This window comes from Colius striatus, chromosome Z (genome assembly GCF_028858725.1).
Source record: "Colius striatus isolate bColStr4 chromosome Z, bColStr4.1.hap1, whole genome shotgun sequence".
Taxonomy (NCBI): Eukaryota; Metazoa; Chordata; class Aves; order Coliiformes; family Coliidae; genus Colius; species Colius striatus.
In genome coordinates this window covers 35,529,197-35,545,694 of record NC_084790.1, presented here as the reverse complement: position 1 = coordinate 35,545,694, position 16,498 = coordinate 35,529,197, and the positions used below count along the sequence as shown (strand labels likewise).

Below are 16,498 nucleotides of genomic sequence, written 5' to 3'. Positions count from 1 at the left end.
AAAACGAAACAACACAGAGTAATACATCAATGAAGAGTCCAACCAGCCTTTTGAAGAACACCTTCTTGCCACACCTCCCCTCTTCCCGGGCTCAGAGCCCTGATCTCGGTGTTTTTACCCTGCCCCCACCTGAACGGTTCAGGGGGGCAGGCAGTGGGGGTTTCAGTTAGTCTGTTCCCATAGCTTCTGCCGTTTGTCCCTCCTCAGGACGGGTGACTCCACACCAGTCCTCCCTGCGAGTCCGTGGGGTAACTCACACGCATGGCAGCCCTGCACGGGCTGCTCCGACGTGCACTTATTCCAAAGGCTGCAGCTCCTCTCTGCCTCTCGTGTGGGGCTGCTCTGCGGCCTGCAGGCTCTCCAACACGGCCTGGGCCATGGCCGTCTCCCCACACAGTCCCTCGCCCGTCCGGGCTCACTCACATGGAGCTGCTGGTAACTCTCGGTCCTGCCATGGATCTCCATAGGTTGCAGGGGCACAGCTTGCATTCTCGCCACGGCTTGCAGAAGGGTCTCTGGTCTATTGCTTCTCCTTCCTTCCTCCTCCTTTGGCTGAAGGGTCCACGTGGTCGCCTCCATCTTGTATCACTCATACACCTCCTGACTCGCATTCCGAATTCCCGTCCCCTAAATAGTGATGGCAGAGGTGCCAGATTGGCCCAGCCGGGCCGGAGGTGGGTGTGAACCCAGGAGCTGGGGGAGAGTCCGCAAACTCTTTATTGGGTCTTCACTGCAACCCGCTCCCCCCGTTACTAAGCCAAAAGCTGCTCCTTGCTAAACCAGAACAAAAGGTTCTTTATTTTTTCCACAATCAAGACATTGACATTAATGAAAGGTGTTAAGTTTCAGAACGTTTTGCAAGTAGCTCCTCTTTTCCTGTTGTGCTGTGTTTTATGTAATTCCCCCTCCTGCATTTGTCAGTTTAGCTTTTCCTGCTTGGAGTTCTCACATGAGTTTCCTTTTGGCTTTGTCCTGACCAGAATGTTGCTTGTTTTGTCACTTTCCAGACTTGAAACTTCGGAATTTCCTGGTTGACAACGAGACATTCTCAGATTTCCTTCTTCATAATGTGTCCATGCCTTCATCTGCAGTAGAGGAGCTGCTGGATGCAGAGGTCAACCTCCAGCAGGTAAAGAGCACTTTAAACCACTACCATAATGCTTGTCTGTTGTTTACTTAACCATAGTGCCAAGATCCACAGTGCAGGATCACTTCTGTGCTAGGTGGTGTACAAACACAGAGGAAAATGTAATCCTTGCTTCTCTCTTCCGTCTTGCCCTTAGTTTACTATCTTACTGGGTTTTAAGAGGATACTGAGACCCAAATGTTTTGATTTGCATAAGGAAATGTCCTTCAGGCTAAGTTGAATTTCTTCTTTCCTATTTTTGGTGGTGTGTTGGTTTGGTTTTGTTTCACACAAGTAAAACATCAATGCTGTTTGAACTTTCTTACTTTGATTAAAAATGGAGCAGTTGTTTGATCAGTCAGTGCAGGCTGGACCAGAGTTCCTGTGTATTGCTCTGCCTTAAATTCCTGTGTAGCAGAAGGTTGTATGTGTTCCAATTTGTGGCCAGCTTTTCAGCACAGACAGTAAGCTTGCATGCTACATAGTGCAAGAGAGTCATGACCTCAGATGAAACTCCTGAGTGCTCCCGTGCTTCAAAAACATAGTGGTGGCATTGGGTGGAGTCTGTATCCTGGGATCGCTGTCTGCCATTGTCAAACTTAGAACATGTGTTTTGCTAGGCTGGATGTATTGGTCCACCATCCTCCTTTTCTAATGCAGAAGTCACAACTGGTTGCTTCAGACTGTTCTCCTAAGGTAGTGCAAAAAGCAATGGGGGAAGGGAGGAGGAAATCCATCCAATTTCGTAACTCCAGATCAGATCTTTTATTTGAAGTGGAGTATAACAATCCTTTCAGAATTTGCTTTCATGTCATGGTTTGACATGACAGCTTTTTCTGGTAAGGGGGAAAGGGCTGTAAAGATGGCTTCTGTAAGAAGTTACTCGCAACTCTCCCCAGTTCTGAGCCAGACCCACTGCTGGGGCTGAGCCAATTAGACACCTCCATGCTCACTTTTTAAGAAGAAGCTGGAAGAGGAGGTTTCTTCCTCCATCTTCTTTCCATCTTCTGCCCCTTCTTTTTCCTTCTGGCTGGTGGTGGTGCAAGGAGCAGGAACAGTGAGAGAAACAACCATGCAGACTCCAAGGTCAGTGATGAAAGAGAGGAGGAGGTGTGCTGGAGCAGAGACTCCCCTGCATTCTGTGGAGAGAACTGGTGAAGCTGAGATTTATTTTCATGTCTTTAAAGACCCCACATCAGCGGTAGAGACTCATTTTGATAATGAGCCCGCATCAGGGGCAGAGACTCATTTTGCTAAAGCTGGCCCTGGACCAAGGGCAGCGATTCACTTCATTAAAGGCCCCGAGCCAGGGACAGTGACTGTGGCCAGAGGAGGCTGTGTCCCATGGGGGTGACCCAACCACTTCACTGCAGACCCTGAGCCAGGGGCAGTGATTTTCTTCTTTAAAACTATGGCCCAAAGAGGTTGTGTCCCGAAGGAGGACCCTGTATCACTACGGCCGGAGCAGGCTGTGTCCCGAGGAAGGGACCCAATATCCACAGCTGTAACTGTCGGGAGGAACCCATGACAAAGCAGCTCATTAAACTTATGCCCAGAAGAGGCCTTGTCCCGAGAGAGGGACCCCGTATCCACAGAAAATGCAACTGTGGCACAGAATCCACGCCAGAGATATTCACCAAGGACTGCGTCCCGTGTGAGGGAACCTGTATCGGCAGAAGCTGCAGCTCTTGGGAATAACCCACACCAGAGAAGTTTAAGGACTGTGTCCTGGGGGAGGAACCCCATGTTGGAGCAGGGGAAGAATGCCAGGAGTCATCTTCATCTGAGAAGACAGAAGCGGCAGAGCCCATCTGTGAGAGACTGATCACATCCCCCATTCCCTGCCCCCCTGAGCCGTTGGGGAGGAGGTAGAGATATTGGGAGCAGTGAGCTGGGCCCGGGAAGAAAGGAGGGATGGGGGAGGGAGATCTTAAAGTGCTGGTTGTAATTTTCTCATCATCCTACTCCCTTTTTGCTTTTATCTCATTCTGTTTCTTGTAGAATAAACTTTCCTACTTTGCTCTCTACGTTGAGTACTGGAGTCTGTTTTGCCCAGAACTGTAATTGGCAGCGAACCCTCCCTGCCCTTGTCTCAATCCACAACAACCTTGCTTATCTTATCTTTTTACTCCCATTTTGCTGGGGCCTCTGCCATCCTAATGAGGGTGGGGGTGAATGGGGCACAGAGCAAGAGACTGTCATGGTGCTGCTGTGCTAGCTGGGCCAAACCACAACACATATAGTTACAGATGCTGTCGGCCTTTGCACACATTTTCTCTTTCTTCAGTGCAGTCTATCAAGCCATCTGTTTTAATGCAGTTTGATAACTAATCCTGCAAGTTAAAGATCTTCTACTAAAAAAAGCTGAGTGGGAAAAAACCCAAACCAAATTACTCTCTTTAGACTGCAAGTGTTGTTCTGCTTTAAATTAATTTGCCTGAAATTCATGCTAAATTGAAACAGAATCATGCTATGGATGATTCTGCAGGGGTAACCATAATACTTAGCAACAAGAACATAGTTGATGGAAAGGCAGTAAGGTTTTCAGAGGCAAAAAAGCTATCTCTGACCTTCTGTCATAGGACTGACATAGGAGGTGTATGTGGCAAAGTCATTTAAGGAGAAGAAAAGCTTAGCTTTTATTTACATAATGTAACTGAGGGGTGATGGAGTAACTCATTGCCTAGTTTATTGTTTAATGTTTTAAGCTTTGTTGTTCTTTGTGGAATTCTTAGACTGATTCTGCCGGGACACTGGGAGTAACATTGTTTAGTCTAAACAGTGGTTTGTGGTCTGGGATGGCAAGAGGAGAATATCAAACCAACAGGGCACTGAGCTGCAGAGAGCAGCAGCCCACCAAATCTGTCTTAGAGTGCTTTTCTGATACAGGTAACAACCTAGAGACAGAGCTTTCTCTTCCTGCAGGATGACTTTATCTGACTCACAAAATGGACCCCTTTGATTTTGCTGGATATCTGGGATGGAGATCTGACCTCACTACTGAGATGCATACTGACTGCAGTATTAATAGGCAATAGTTGTCTGGTCTTTCAGTGTATGAGTGGGTCATAGCTTATTCACAAGGTCATATAGAAGGGTCTATTCAGAATATGCAAACCTCTCACAGCAAACACAGTTTGTAGGCTGTCAGTGTTCTGTAGTTGTTCAGGAAGCCCAGAAGTTATGATTTGCAAGCAAGTCAGGAACTTAAACGACCAAAGAGCTGGGACTGTTGTTCACTGGTGTTACTACAGTGACAGCACTCTAGCACACCAAGCAGGGTCATGTGTCCAGCATACTGAATACAGTGCAAATACATAAAATTGGCCAAAGCCTTGTCTTGATCTTAAATCATATGTTTCTCCATCAGTGGCAGATGTGTTCAGAAGGACATGGGGTTTGGAAGGAGCCTGGATCAACAGTGGACAGGCTAATCAAGTCTAGTATACTGCCATTGTCCAGATGTGGCCAGACAACTTTGACGTGGCTTGGATGGCAGGAGTAGGTCCTATCCCTGTGAGAAGGTGGCAGGAGCACAAGAAGGTACTATGCCAGGGCAGAGAAAAATAAATAGTAATGGCAAGGGACAAATAGTAATTGTCTGGAACAAATCTCCCTGTTTCATACAGCAGGGTCAGTCTCAGAACAATGTGACTCTTGAGCAGAAAACAGTGACCTGTGACTGCTGTCAGACATGAATCTGGCATTTTGAAAGCCCTTGGAGGACTTAATGTATCAGTTAGAATATGTTTGCCCGTTGAAGACATCGTGGCTTCAAATGACTTGAAATGGTTTCAGAGAATTGGCCTGGTTTTAGTTTGAGAGTGGTAAGCAGGGTTTTTATTCTAGGGTCATGTCTTTGGAAAGGAGGGGCAGCTTTTCCCCAAAATAGCTTAAAACCCAATTGAAAAGGTGAACACACACAGGGGATGGTGGAAGAATTGTTCACCTTGAATTTTTTGAATGAGCACTGAGGCACTTGGAGACACTGTTTTCCTGTATATTCACCCAGGAAATCTGCTTTAGACTTATCCCAGGTCTGCTGAGTGTCATTCCAGTGCCACAGGAATATCCCCTTCTCAGCATGACTATGGTAGCGGTAGTATCTCTGCTGGCAAAAGAACCACCCAGACTTTTTCAAAAGGGCAACCTTTTTGATGTTAGAGCTATCTCAATTGTAGAATGCTGAGTGTGCAGCGTGGAAACGTCCTATTTTTGGCATATGGATGCAGACTAAAGTTAAAGGTTTGCACAAGTATTGCATTATAAATCTCTCTTTTCTCAGTTCCATCTGCTTGTTTTCTGAACACTGTACATTCCTCGCTGCCTCCACCCCCCCCCCCCCCCCCCCCAAATTGTTGATGCTCTTTTGGTTTTGAAATACAGGAAAATTTTCAGACTTACTAGTGTGATTCAGGAACTGTTAACTCTTCTGGGATATAGATCAACCTTCAGTTGTTGCTTGAGTTGGGCAATGGGCGCTGAGTATAACAGAAGGGCAGAACAAAGAAGTGAAGTGTAAAGCTGCTATTACCTGTGCATTTGAAATAAAATGTTTCTCTCCAGCCCCAATACAAGCAAAAAGCTCCTTCTAATGGAAGACTGGATTTTCCTTGTATTTGTCACCTTTATGGAGTGTGCACCTGTTCAACATATACCTGTTTGTTGTTCAGCAGACCTAAATCCTGTAGCTGAACTTATTAAAAGAAGCTAGGCTGTCAATTCTGAAAGGGACTGGTGGTAATTTGGAGAGGATTTTATGCGTTTCTTTCATTATAGTGACTGTTGGTGTCTTAGGAAACATTACTGACAAGGAACCAATCTCCTTAAGTAAAGCATTCTAGCGAAAGAAGACTCTAGGATCTTATCTCTTGTTTGTTGCAGACACAATACACTTTCTGCTGCAAAAAACAACAAATTCAGCAGTTAGTAAGCAGATACGTCAAAGCTAAAGTAGAAGGTGAATTCAATCTAGAACAGCACAGAAAATATGGCTGGCAGATTCATCTAAGGCATTTGGGATATAGGCCTTTTGCCCTTCACATACATTTGCCAGACTTAAATCTGGTCACAAGCCTTGTTTTGTCTCTGTAGCTTAGTTCCCAGAAGACTGAAGATTAGGCAATAGGTGTAACCTTGGTTGGAGAAAATGGCTACTGTGGAGGACAATATCACTGCTACTCTGTGCATGTTTGTGGAGAAGCGCAGAGAGACCTGCCTCCCCCAGGACTTCTCCCCTATGTACTCAGCAGGGAAACATCTTTTTCTTGGAACTGAGATGTGCTGGGTCGGGGCTGAGCAACCTGTAGAGAAGAATGCCTTCTTACCTCTATCTGAAAATGTTGTGAATGGTTGGTTTTGTCTAGATGATAAACAGTTTTGTGCTGTGAATCTTACACAAGGATAACTTTATGTGCTTTTCTCCCTTTCCCAGGTCATTGTGTCTGGTTATCGAATCCAATTGCAAGATCTCTGCAATAGCTCCACACTGTCTAAATTTCTCACAATCAAAAATTGGATGGTTGCTATGGACACTGAAGCCTTCCTTTGCACCTTGCCAAAGAAAAGACTCCACACAGTAGGCCAAGCATTCCATGCTAACCTGAATCCTTTGAAGCCTCTTCAGGTGAGTCCACAGGGTCCACCTGTGAGAAGCTATGCTTGACATAGTAATATTTTCTGTGACTTTCAGTCTAGAAACTTCTCCATGCATTTCTGTAGTGAACTGTTAACTGCCAGTAAGAAAGAAGAAAGATGTTCTTTATCATTGAAGCATGAACAACTTTGCTTCTTCCTGTCATTTTTACCCTTCCTGTTGCAGTGTGGTGCTTGCTGAGCATAAATGTGTGTGGTCTGCAGTTCAGTTTGTCAAGAGAAAAATATTTACGAAGTGTAGAAGCAAACAGACTCTTGCTTGACCCTGTGTTTTGGTCAAGTGTTGTCTCTCAGCTGGAATGAGCCCAGATGTTAAGCTGACCTGTGCTGAGTGCTAAAACGATCACCTTCTACACTTACGAGGTCACTTGAGTGCTGAAATTTCTAGCCAGTGGCAAGCCACAACATTTGAGTGGGTAATTAATTCATACAAAGAAGAGTGAATTTTAAAGATGGACCGACTGGATGGTTTTTGAAGCAAGAATTCATTAAACTTCAGGAAAATACAGTGTTTAAGGGCTGAATAGAGAGTGGAGCAGACCTAGCCATTTATCTAGGAAGCCCCAGTGATGCTTTATTATAGGTACACAATGTCTGGTAAAATACAACAGTTTGAAGAAGTTAGTTCTGGAAATATCAGTAGAGAGAAGAAGGGGCCATAGAACCCACTCTGTTACCCACTAAAACAAACACTCTGTTGTCTGCTGTGGAAGAAATAAACACTTGGACCGTGTTAATTTCCAGATTTTATGAACCTTTCAGGACCAAAAGTCATGTACCGCTTCCTTGGCTTTGTCCCCAGTCAAAGAGGGTCATTATCAAGTGCTGGAAACATATTACTCTTCTACATAGTATGTAGTGGTCAGTTACTTCTCTCCATAGCTCATCTTCTGTCTTCCACATGTCCTCCATCTGCATTTTCTTTTCTTGCTGGAAGAGCAAAATAATAATAAGCATTAAGAGATGAGATAACAGCATTAAAATTGTCCCCATAACAAAGATGGGCTGTTTGAAAAGGAATGGCTGTCTGTCTATAAGCAGTTTCTTGTCTTCACTTTGATCTATATGCATGCATTTACTTTCAGTCATTTAAAGACGTTAGAATTTTGGGAACTGGAGGGGATCAAAATAGCCAGCTATAGTAGAAGTTGGTATAAGTCTTCTAGGGTCTCTGAAGACTCAGACTTGCTTTTCTCTTTTCTGTAAGGCTCTACAACATAGCTAACAGAAGCAGGTACTAAATGTGTGTTAGTTACATCTGTGTTGTTTGAATGTGTGAAAAAAAACTTCTCATAAGTAACTCTGAGCCATTTGGAAACAGCAAAAGTAGATTAAGACATTATGGGTCATTTTGGGGTACTTGTGAGAAACTGGCTCATGATTTTGGCTTCAAAGGGGAAAAAAAGCTTGAGTCCAGAAGCCAGAAACCTGCTGTATGTTGTGCACTGTCTTGTAAAGGTCCACAGTGTTCCTCAGAAAAATGTCACAGGCTACTGTGTGTATTACTGCTGTAATGCATCAGTGAATGAAATAACCATCTGGCTTCAGTGTCACCAGGCAAAATGAATACATTAACTCTAGGATCGTGATCAACATGTTTGAAGTGTAATGTCTTTAAAGGCTAAGAAATGCCTTGAACTGCAGTAACATCTTTGAACAAAGAGGGAACTTTCTACTCATGAACAAAGGAGGCTTTTGACATAGATTATCATTAAAGGCACTGTGGGTCAAATCTTGGACGTGCACACTGAAGACAGCATTCAGTGCTATATCTACCATGGAGCCCGTAAACCAATGCCAACAATTTGCCCAGAGGTTTCTTTTCCTTTTTTTTTCTTATGCCTGATCCTCTTAATGTACTTCACAGCATGGCCTTCAGTAAGGACCAAATCAAATGCAGGTACAACAGCAATTCAGAGACAGATTTTTGGCTAATGTAATGGGATCTGGCTCCACTGGTTGTGGTTTACAAAGCAGCAACATCTTAACATGATTAGGTCAATACAATTGGGGCCAAAAGGACATGCAGCTGTGCACAAGAACTGGGGAAATGGCAGCACCAAGGCCTTGGAAAGTAAAATTAGAGCTTTTGCCACTCAGGTGTCTAAGCAGTAGAGTGACTATTGTTTCTTGAATTCTCTTAATTCAGAAGCCTCAGACAGCATCCAACTGCTTGTTTCTATTCTTGTGCATTGTTTTTCTCTCTGCAATCTCTCTAGTTCATGGAATTGATCTGGTTTAAAAGTGTCTGACCTGATTATGTGCTTACACAAACCTTGCTGCTGAAACGTGAAGGCAAGGGTGCAAGGTTGAGAATCTGGTGTTCAGTGGAGGGTTGTGTGTGTGGGCTGAGACCCTGACATCAACACCTGCTTCTACTGGCTTTAAAGTGTTTGTGTCCATTTGTGGCCTGAGGGGAAACTATAAATGATCTTGGTAACTCAGGACAAAACACTAATTATTAGCAAATTATGATAGTTTTAAAAAGGAAATTAAATATACGAGCATGGTGAAATCCATGAGCTCTAAATGTCAGCACTGTTAAAGATGGTATTGTTATAAAGAAAGGCAAAAAATAAAGACTTTTCTTTACATACCTACTCATCAGTTCTATCCAGAACAGTTTGAGCATTGTCCAAAGTGCAATAGTACAGTTAAGATAAAGAAAGACTTCTAATAAGGATTCCTAGCAGCACCTCTGATCCTTTGCATGACTTGGATTTAGCATACTCTGTAGAATGATAAAACAGAGCCAAATGCAGAGGCATGGTAGGAAGGTTAAAGTGCTTCTCCTCATATTGTCTTTGCAAGAACCTAGTTGGGGTGAGTTCAAAATCCATCAGAGTACATGGGAGTGATCCCAGAGGATCAGCTTCCCTTCTTGACTTAGTATTCACTCCACTAGAAGCAACAAGTTTTAAAAAACATCAGATCCCTCTTTCCAGGAACTGCATGTTCATTCATTCTCTGAAGCCTTTTGTCCAAGTATATATGTAAGGGGTAAAGGGCATCTTGTACAAGCTTCTTGTGAACACATCTTTTTCTTCTGGAGGTTTGCTGTGCATTGGGTGTAGGCAGTGAAACTGAGGCAGGAGAGGCTGGTTTGCAACCAGCGAAATAGTACCTGTATTTGCATGCACACAAATTTCACTTTTGGCTTTCTCCCTGTGCTAGGCCAGCAGTTGTCCCAGGGAATAGCTATGCAGTCCAGAAAAGGTCACAGGCACCCCTGGTTAGCAAGAGCAATGGCAGCAAGTCAGAGATGTCTCACTGAGCTGTTGTGACTAGTGAGGACTATCTTACAAAAATACCTGTCTGTGAAACAGCTTTTTCCTCTGCAAATCTCCCCAGTTTTGAAAATGAAATGGGGGGAAGGCTAGATGACAAAGACAATTCAAACTGTGGGATTTCATCTTTGTGGCTCTGCCTGCAAAGGGCTTTGCCACACTAATTTCCAGTGGTGTGGGTCTGTAATAAACCATAACTATGTTGTGGCTTGTGTACTATAGCAATCATCGAAGGAGTATGGGTAAGCACATGAAAATCTGATTGTTTTTCCTCCCTTTGTTATATGTGTGGTACTTTATCATATGGTTAGCATGAACTAAGCGTTGAATAATAAATGTGTTCTGGTAGAAAAAATGACTTTAGAAAATGTCTTAATGTAAATACATGCATCAGTTGAACTTGTGACTTTCCTTGCTCTTTTGGGAGTGTTTTCATCAGTGATATCATGCTTTTAAGCAGCTGCACTTTAAGACTTCCAAGAGACAAAAGCAGAAGCACATGATTTCTCTGCAAAGTTCAATATAAAGTTTCTGCTAAGATCAGTATAAGGTTGTAATCTCTCTTTCAAAACAAACGTGGCAGAGTGGTCTTAATAAGCAGAAACAGTTAGCTCTATGATGCAGATAGTGGCTGACTTGTGTTACAACCTCCCAGCACTTCATAGACATTTCTCTGCATGTTAAAGAAACCAAGCTGTCCATAGCTTCCAACGGGAGCTGTCAAGTGGACTTACTGACCACGCAGCCAACTCTAGTCATCTCAAGTATTCACATCTTGTAGCATGCACATGTGAGCACACACACTGAGTCCACTTGATGAATCTGTACCCCAAAATTATGATGATGATCGCTGCCCCAGAAAATAAGCCATGAGATGAAGGCGTGACTTGCCAGCCACTAACGCAGTAATTCTACAAGACAGCTCTGTTCAAAACCTGCTTGACCCTTGTCTTCCACAGTATGCCTAGAAAGGACAGGTGATGTTTTTGCAGCATGTCACCAGAAAATGAGTCATTGTTCCCCTCTGAGATGTAATGGAGACACTTACTAAAGATACTCTTATAGTGGGACCAATCTTACTGAAGCTGCCTTGAATTTAGAGGCCACTTAACAATGTAATGAACTACATAATGAACCACTGCAAAAAGGTTTTTTCCAGGGTAATTCATGACATTTGTACAAAGATGACTGGCCAATTGTGATTGATTCTTGTAATTGTCTCTAGAGACCAGAGGCTCCCTGAATGGGCTTTAGAGTGCAAAGGGTGGGAAAAAGCAAAATTCCCTCCATAGCAACGGCATTATTGCAAGTTCTGGTGAGAAAAGAGCTTAGTGCTGTGAATTTGTTAGCCAAGAAAGGCTAGAGTGGTGAGGTGTGAAGGGATGGATGGGTTCTCCTCACATTTCACAGTAAGGTTTTCAAGCTCCTTGAATTGCTTAAGGCTTGCATACTGGGTCAGACCAAAGTCCGGTTCAGCTCACTGTTCCGTGAGTGCTAGTCCAGCAGTGGCTCATGATGGAAGCATGGGAAAGAATGTAGCCACGGGGCAAGTACATAGTAACATTTTATCATTGTGGTGTCCCATTCTTGAGTAGTTCGCAACTGAGACTTTCTCAGCTCCTGCCAGGATCTTGGTATTTATTAGCCCTTCATAAGCCTTTTTTTTTTTTCTGTAATGAGTTCTTCTAAACCTCTCTCAAACTCACAAAAACTTTTAGTACCTTCAGCATTGCATAGTAGCTGCTGAATTTCTCCATCTTGACTATGTCAGATATGCAGTAGCTCTTTTAGTTTGTTTTAAAGTAATCTTTTCACTGGAAGCTCTCCAGTCCTCTATGATGAGGTGCAGTGAACAATTATAGAATCATCTCCTGTTCCCACTCTCCATCCCACTGGTAATTCTGCAAATCTCAGTCACGACCAATGTTTGTCATTACCAGTCCTATTGGAAGAACTGTGGTTTATTGCTTTTCCTTCAGAAGGCATTCTTATCCTGAATCATACTTGTGGCTTTTTCTATACTAATGTTACTCCAGAGATAGAGGACCCAAAATTGCACATGGTACTTAAGAACTGGATAGCACCATGTGTTTTTATTGGATCTTGAACTGTCTTATCACAGCAATTCTAAGATCTCACTTTCAGAGCCATCAAATGTTATCTTAAGGTAGGACTGTCTTCTTCCTATGGACCTTACTTCACAGCACTGAATTTCATCTGGCACTTATAAGAGTGTATCAGCATGAAGCCTTTCACTAATCCTTTGCAAATGACTTTTGATTTTTCACTGTTCTGAACCAATTAGTATAATCAGAAAACAATTCCTGATGACCCTGAATTGCCTCTGAATACAGAGAACAACAGAAATCTGTGTAGAGCTTGATGAGGTGTATGGAGCTAAACAAGCACGTTTACAGGCATGCATGAACCTGAGACTTTCTGCCTTGTCTTTTTACTACAGTGGCAGTGCAGCTATGTGGCTTTGGTATTTGTTGACTATTTCTTTAAGTAGGTCTTGAAGATCTCTGGCTATGAGGAGTTTGAATTGCTTTTCTTTTAGCTCTGATGATGTGTTTTCATTTATCTGAACTTTAAGGACTGTGGTTATTAGAAATCCATCAAGGTTAGACAGACCCCCCCCCCCGAATTTGCAACAGGCTTCATAGCAGTCGCTAACTACACACTCACTAACTACAAAAGCTAGCTGATTCTAAAGTGCCCCAGCAGCTCACTGGAACACTGCCCATTTACAGCAGCTGACGCTGAGCAGCCTTATCACCTGCTAGCAAGTCATCTAGAGCAAGCGAAACCTTCCAGATTTTGCTTCAGCAGTGGCCCCAGGAAAGATAGGAAAATGGAACACTTCAGGCCAAAAGATGTGTGGTAAATTTAAGGGCCTTATTCATTTCTGCATGTTACAATGCTGTAACTTTAGCATGCTTTTAGATGCTGTAACATGTAGCTGCTAGTGTGAAATCTTAGGAAATTATTTTAATCTTCATTCCCTTGAAAAAAACGATTGTGTCCAAATGTTTCCCATGCAAAATAATCCAGATATGTGAACAAAAGAGAAAAATAATCCCACAAACCAAATCCTGGACCCACCAGTTACATGTATAGCAACTGGAAACAAGGAGTTGTCTTCCATGTGATTCACTGCTAGGGAAAATAGTTTCCTGAAAGTTGTGCCTTCACCTCTAGAAACCTGTCAGTGTTTCTTACATGATGGTGGTGAGTGTCACCTATTTCATGAAAGCTGGCTGCTTTAAAATACATCCTTGGTTTAGATAAAAAACATTGAGGCCTGATGGGAAGACTTGAGTGATGAAGATTATGTACATTGCAGCAGGAATTCTCCATATCTGAACTGGTATCTGTGGAGTTTTACTAAAAGATTGCGTGTACCAACTGGTCTTTTCATCTCTTGTATAAATTTTGCATCCCCTTCTTGGCACTGGCTTGCAGGATTTCACGTCTGTCCACATGCTGTCCTGTAGGCTGTGCTTGTTTTGTGACCTGGAACTCTTACATGTGCATTTACCATTTTATTGGGATGGTTCTGGTTATGGCATCTACGTATCTAACCTGTCAGGAAGGAATTGCAGTTCCTGTCGGGAACTGCATTGTGGCGCACTGAAGCCCAGGGTATATTAAGCTCAAGTTTGCACAGAAAAACAGCTCACTTTTCCCCCCTCAAGCACTTTGCCTTGTAAACAGTTTTTATCACTTCTTTACAAGAATGTTTGCAAGAGTTTGTGCCTTCAGTGATGTCTAGTTTCTTTTTCACTGCAGGGTCGACTTTCTTTAAATACCTCCTTGCAGGATCTGTCAGAAACTGTGGAAGCTTTGAGAGAGAGCCTTGGGAAGCTTGTTAAAGAGGTAAGATGCACCTTTTTCTCAGAACACATCACTGTGATTGCTGTTTAGCCTGCAATAGAGCTTAAGAAGCCTAAGCATCCTTTGTGCAACTCCCAAGTCAAATCCCTGGATTGTTTAGAAACTTCCTCCCGTCTTATAGCTGATCTCCCTGTGTCAGAGACAGCACACACTTTGCAACCACTTGGTACCTCAAGTCACATACATAACAGAGGAGTTTATCAGATGTGTAGCTATAGGATCAGTCTGGGACTTCACGGGACATGCAGGAATCAAGACATTTTCTGTGGGGTTTGTCTTCTCAGTAGTGGCACAAGTGTTGGGCTTGCAGTACATCTGGAGCCTAGCAGTGCCTTGCAAACAGCATTATGGAGGTTTGTGCCTTTCTATGTTTTTTCACCCAATTGCCAGCAATGTCAGGGTTGTTACTTGGTTGTCTCTAGGTGCAGTTGGGGTATGGCATGTGGAATAGATGTTTCATCTGTTATAATCTAAATTGTTTGCTCTTTGTCTAATTGGGGTTTGGCAGCAGAGATTGTTTTCTGGTCCTTGCAGGGCACTCGGTGTGATGGCATCACACCACCAACCGAAAAAAGGCTCTGGCAAAAAACAAACGGTGATTGCAGGAAAGAAATGACATTACAGAGACTGCAAGTATTTGTTTCTACAGGTGAAACAACAAATTGAGAAAAAGCCCTGCATTGCCTAGCATGAGTCAGAAAACTGGTGGGGTAGAGTTTTTTTTGATCCAGAAACTTAAATTTAGTTGCTTTTTAACTGGCTCTGGCTTTGAAGTGCTGCTACTAGGCAAAAACATTCTCTCCTCGAAGCAGAAATCGCAATCACTAAACTAAACAATGCTTCCGCCTCCTCCTCCTCCCTTGTCTTCCGCCTAGCAGAGGCGAGGGAGCCGAGCGCCGTGAACGGTAGTAACCTCTGCGAGTGCGCACAAGAGCGGGTCACTTGAGGTTAGCGCGGGCTCCTCTCCCACGGAGTGGCAGCTGCCGGGAGGCGGCATCGTGCCGAGCCGAGTCGTGCCAGCCAACAGGCCCTGGCACGCGGCCCTGCCTGACCCCCGCAGCCTGCCTCCCGCTCCCATTCTGCTGGGAAACAAAGAGGCTTCCAGGACCGGGCTCAGTGAGAGCTGCAGCAGAGCCTTCGCTGCGAGTGGGGCAGGGAGGCTGCCCTTCGGAGTTTGATTACAGCTGTTTCCCGTTACGTCAGTGAAACGTGCTTTTTCTTCTTGTCGGGGATAAAAATAATTGAAACCATGTGACATTTAGTTTGCTGATGTGGCTGAAAACCTCTCAGGCTAATGTGCCTTTTGCATGGCAGCTGTTTTGAATAGGGCTACCTTTTATTCTTGCCCTATTGCTGTGCAAACAAAGGCAGCTTTTTCCTCTGCATACAACGTGAGCTGCTCCAGATGGCTTGACCGAAAGTTACTTATTGTCTGGCAGGCTGATTTCTGTGTCAAAAGGAGGGACTTGCTCCCTTGTTTCCAAGGGCAGCACTTGAGGGAGTGGAGAGGACTGTTGCTTTTGCCATGTCTAGGAGCCTTTCTAGCAAGGAATTTTAACTGAGAATGATCTGAACAAAATATTCGTTTCTGAGTATAGAGATTGATGGGATCTGTGTCCCCAGGCTCCTTAAATCAACCCAAGAGGGCAGAAACGCTTAGAGAGCCAGATCTGATGCCTGAGAGAAGAAATAGCTCACTAATCTTTCACAGTTGTGAGAGATGCTTGAATCCAGTGATGTGAACAGCAAGTTCCTTGCTCAAACTGTTTAAAGATTATGTTAAAAAATGTATTTGCTAATGCAGCTCCTGTGGAAGATGGTTAACGTCTCATACATTCATGGGAATTACCTGCACTTTCTTGTGTACCTTTGCTCATGTTAGGGGTTTTATGGTAATTCAGCTAAAGCAGCTTTTTTTCTGAGAAACAATCACCTGTTTTACCTAAGGACTAGAAACAGTCCTAGGGTCCATTTGAAGTGTCACACCTGTAATGCAGCCTTGGACTTTTGGGTAAGGGCTCGTCAAATCCAAAAATACATATGAGCATGTATAACCAACAAAAGCTGATACGTGACAGGGTTTTTTCATTCATATCCCATGATGGCTGGTGTGCTGCCAGTCCCCTTGAGCCTGTGCAGCCAGATTGAATGACACCAGGGTACAGACAAAGGCAGCAGTGAGCAATGAGGAAATGAAAGTAGGCTTGAAGCGGTCACTCTGGGTACACGTACTGGTTCTGTACTGGTTCCTTGGGCTTTAGCTGTTCTCACAACTGTTGTCTATGTTATCAACCTGCCATGTGTTTTCAAGCAGCTAAAAATACAGTTTCCCTGTGTATGTGATACATAGTAGCTGTTGTTTGGTATCAAGAATTTTTGTCCAGATGTTGGCACATCTGAAGCATGCACAGCGCAACAGATGAAGACAGCCAGTCAGGTTTGCCTCCCAGTGTAAGGTTACAGAAGCTGGGTGTGCTTTCTTTCAGGTGAAATTGGATTGAATTTTTCCAGCACACCGTTGCTCTCTGAGTTG

General features: G+C 43.7%; 1 protein-coding gene across 3 annotated transcripts in view; it reads left to right on the top strand.

The window, feature by feature from the left end:
• ABCA1 (ATP binding cassette subfamily A member 1) overlaps positions 1–16,498 on the top strand; it is a 98,028-nt gene that overhangs the window by 45,107 nt on the left and 36,423 nt on the right. For all 3 annotated transcript variants that reach the window (XM_062017339.1, XM_062017338.1, XM_062017341.1), the window contains 3 exons: positions 1,008–1,129; positions 6,561–6,752; positions 13,861–13,947. In XM_062017339.1, coding sequence (XP_061873323.1) covers positions 1,008–1,129; positions 6,561–6,752; positions 13,861–13,947 — 401 coding nt within the window. The remainder of the gene's footprint in view (positions 1–1,007; positions 1,130–6,560; positions 6,753–13,860; positions 13,948–16,498) is intronic.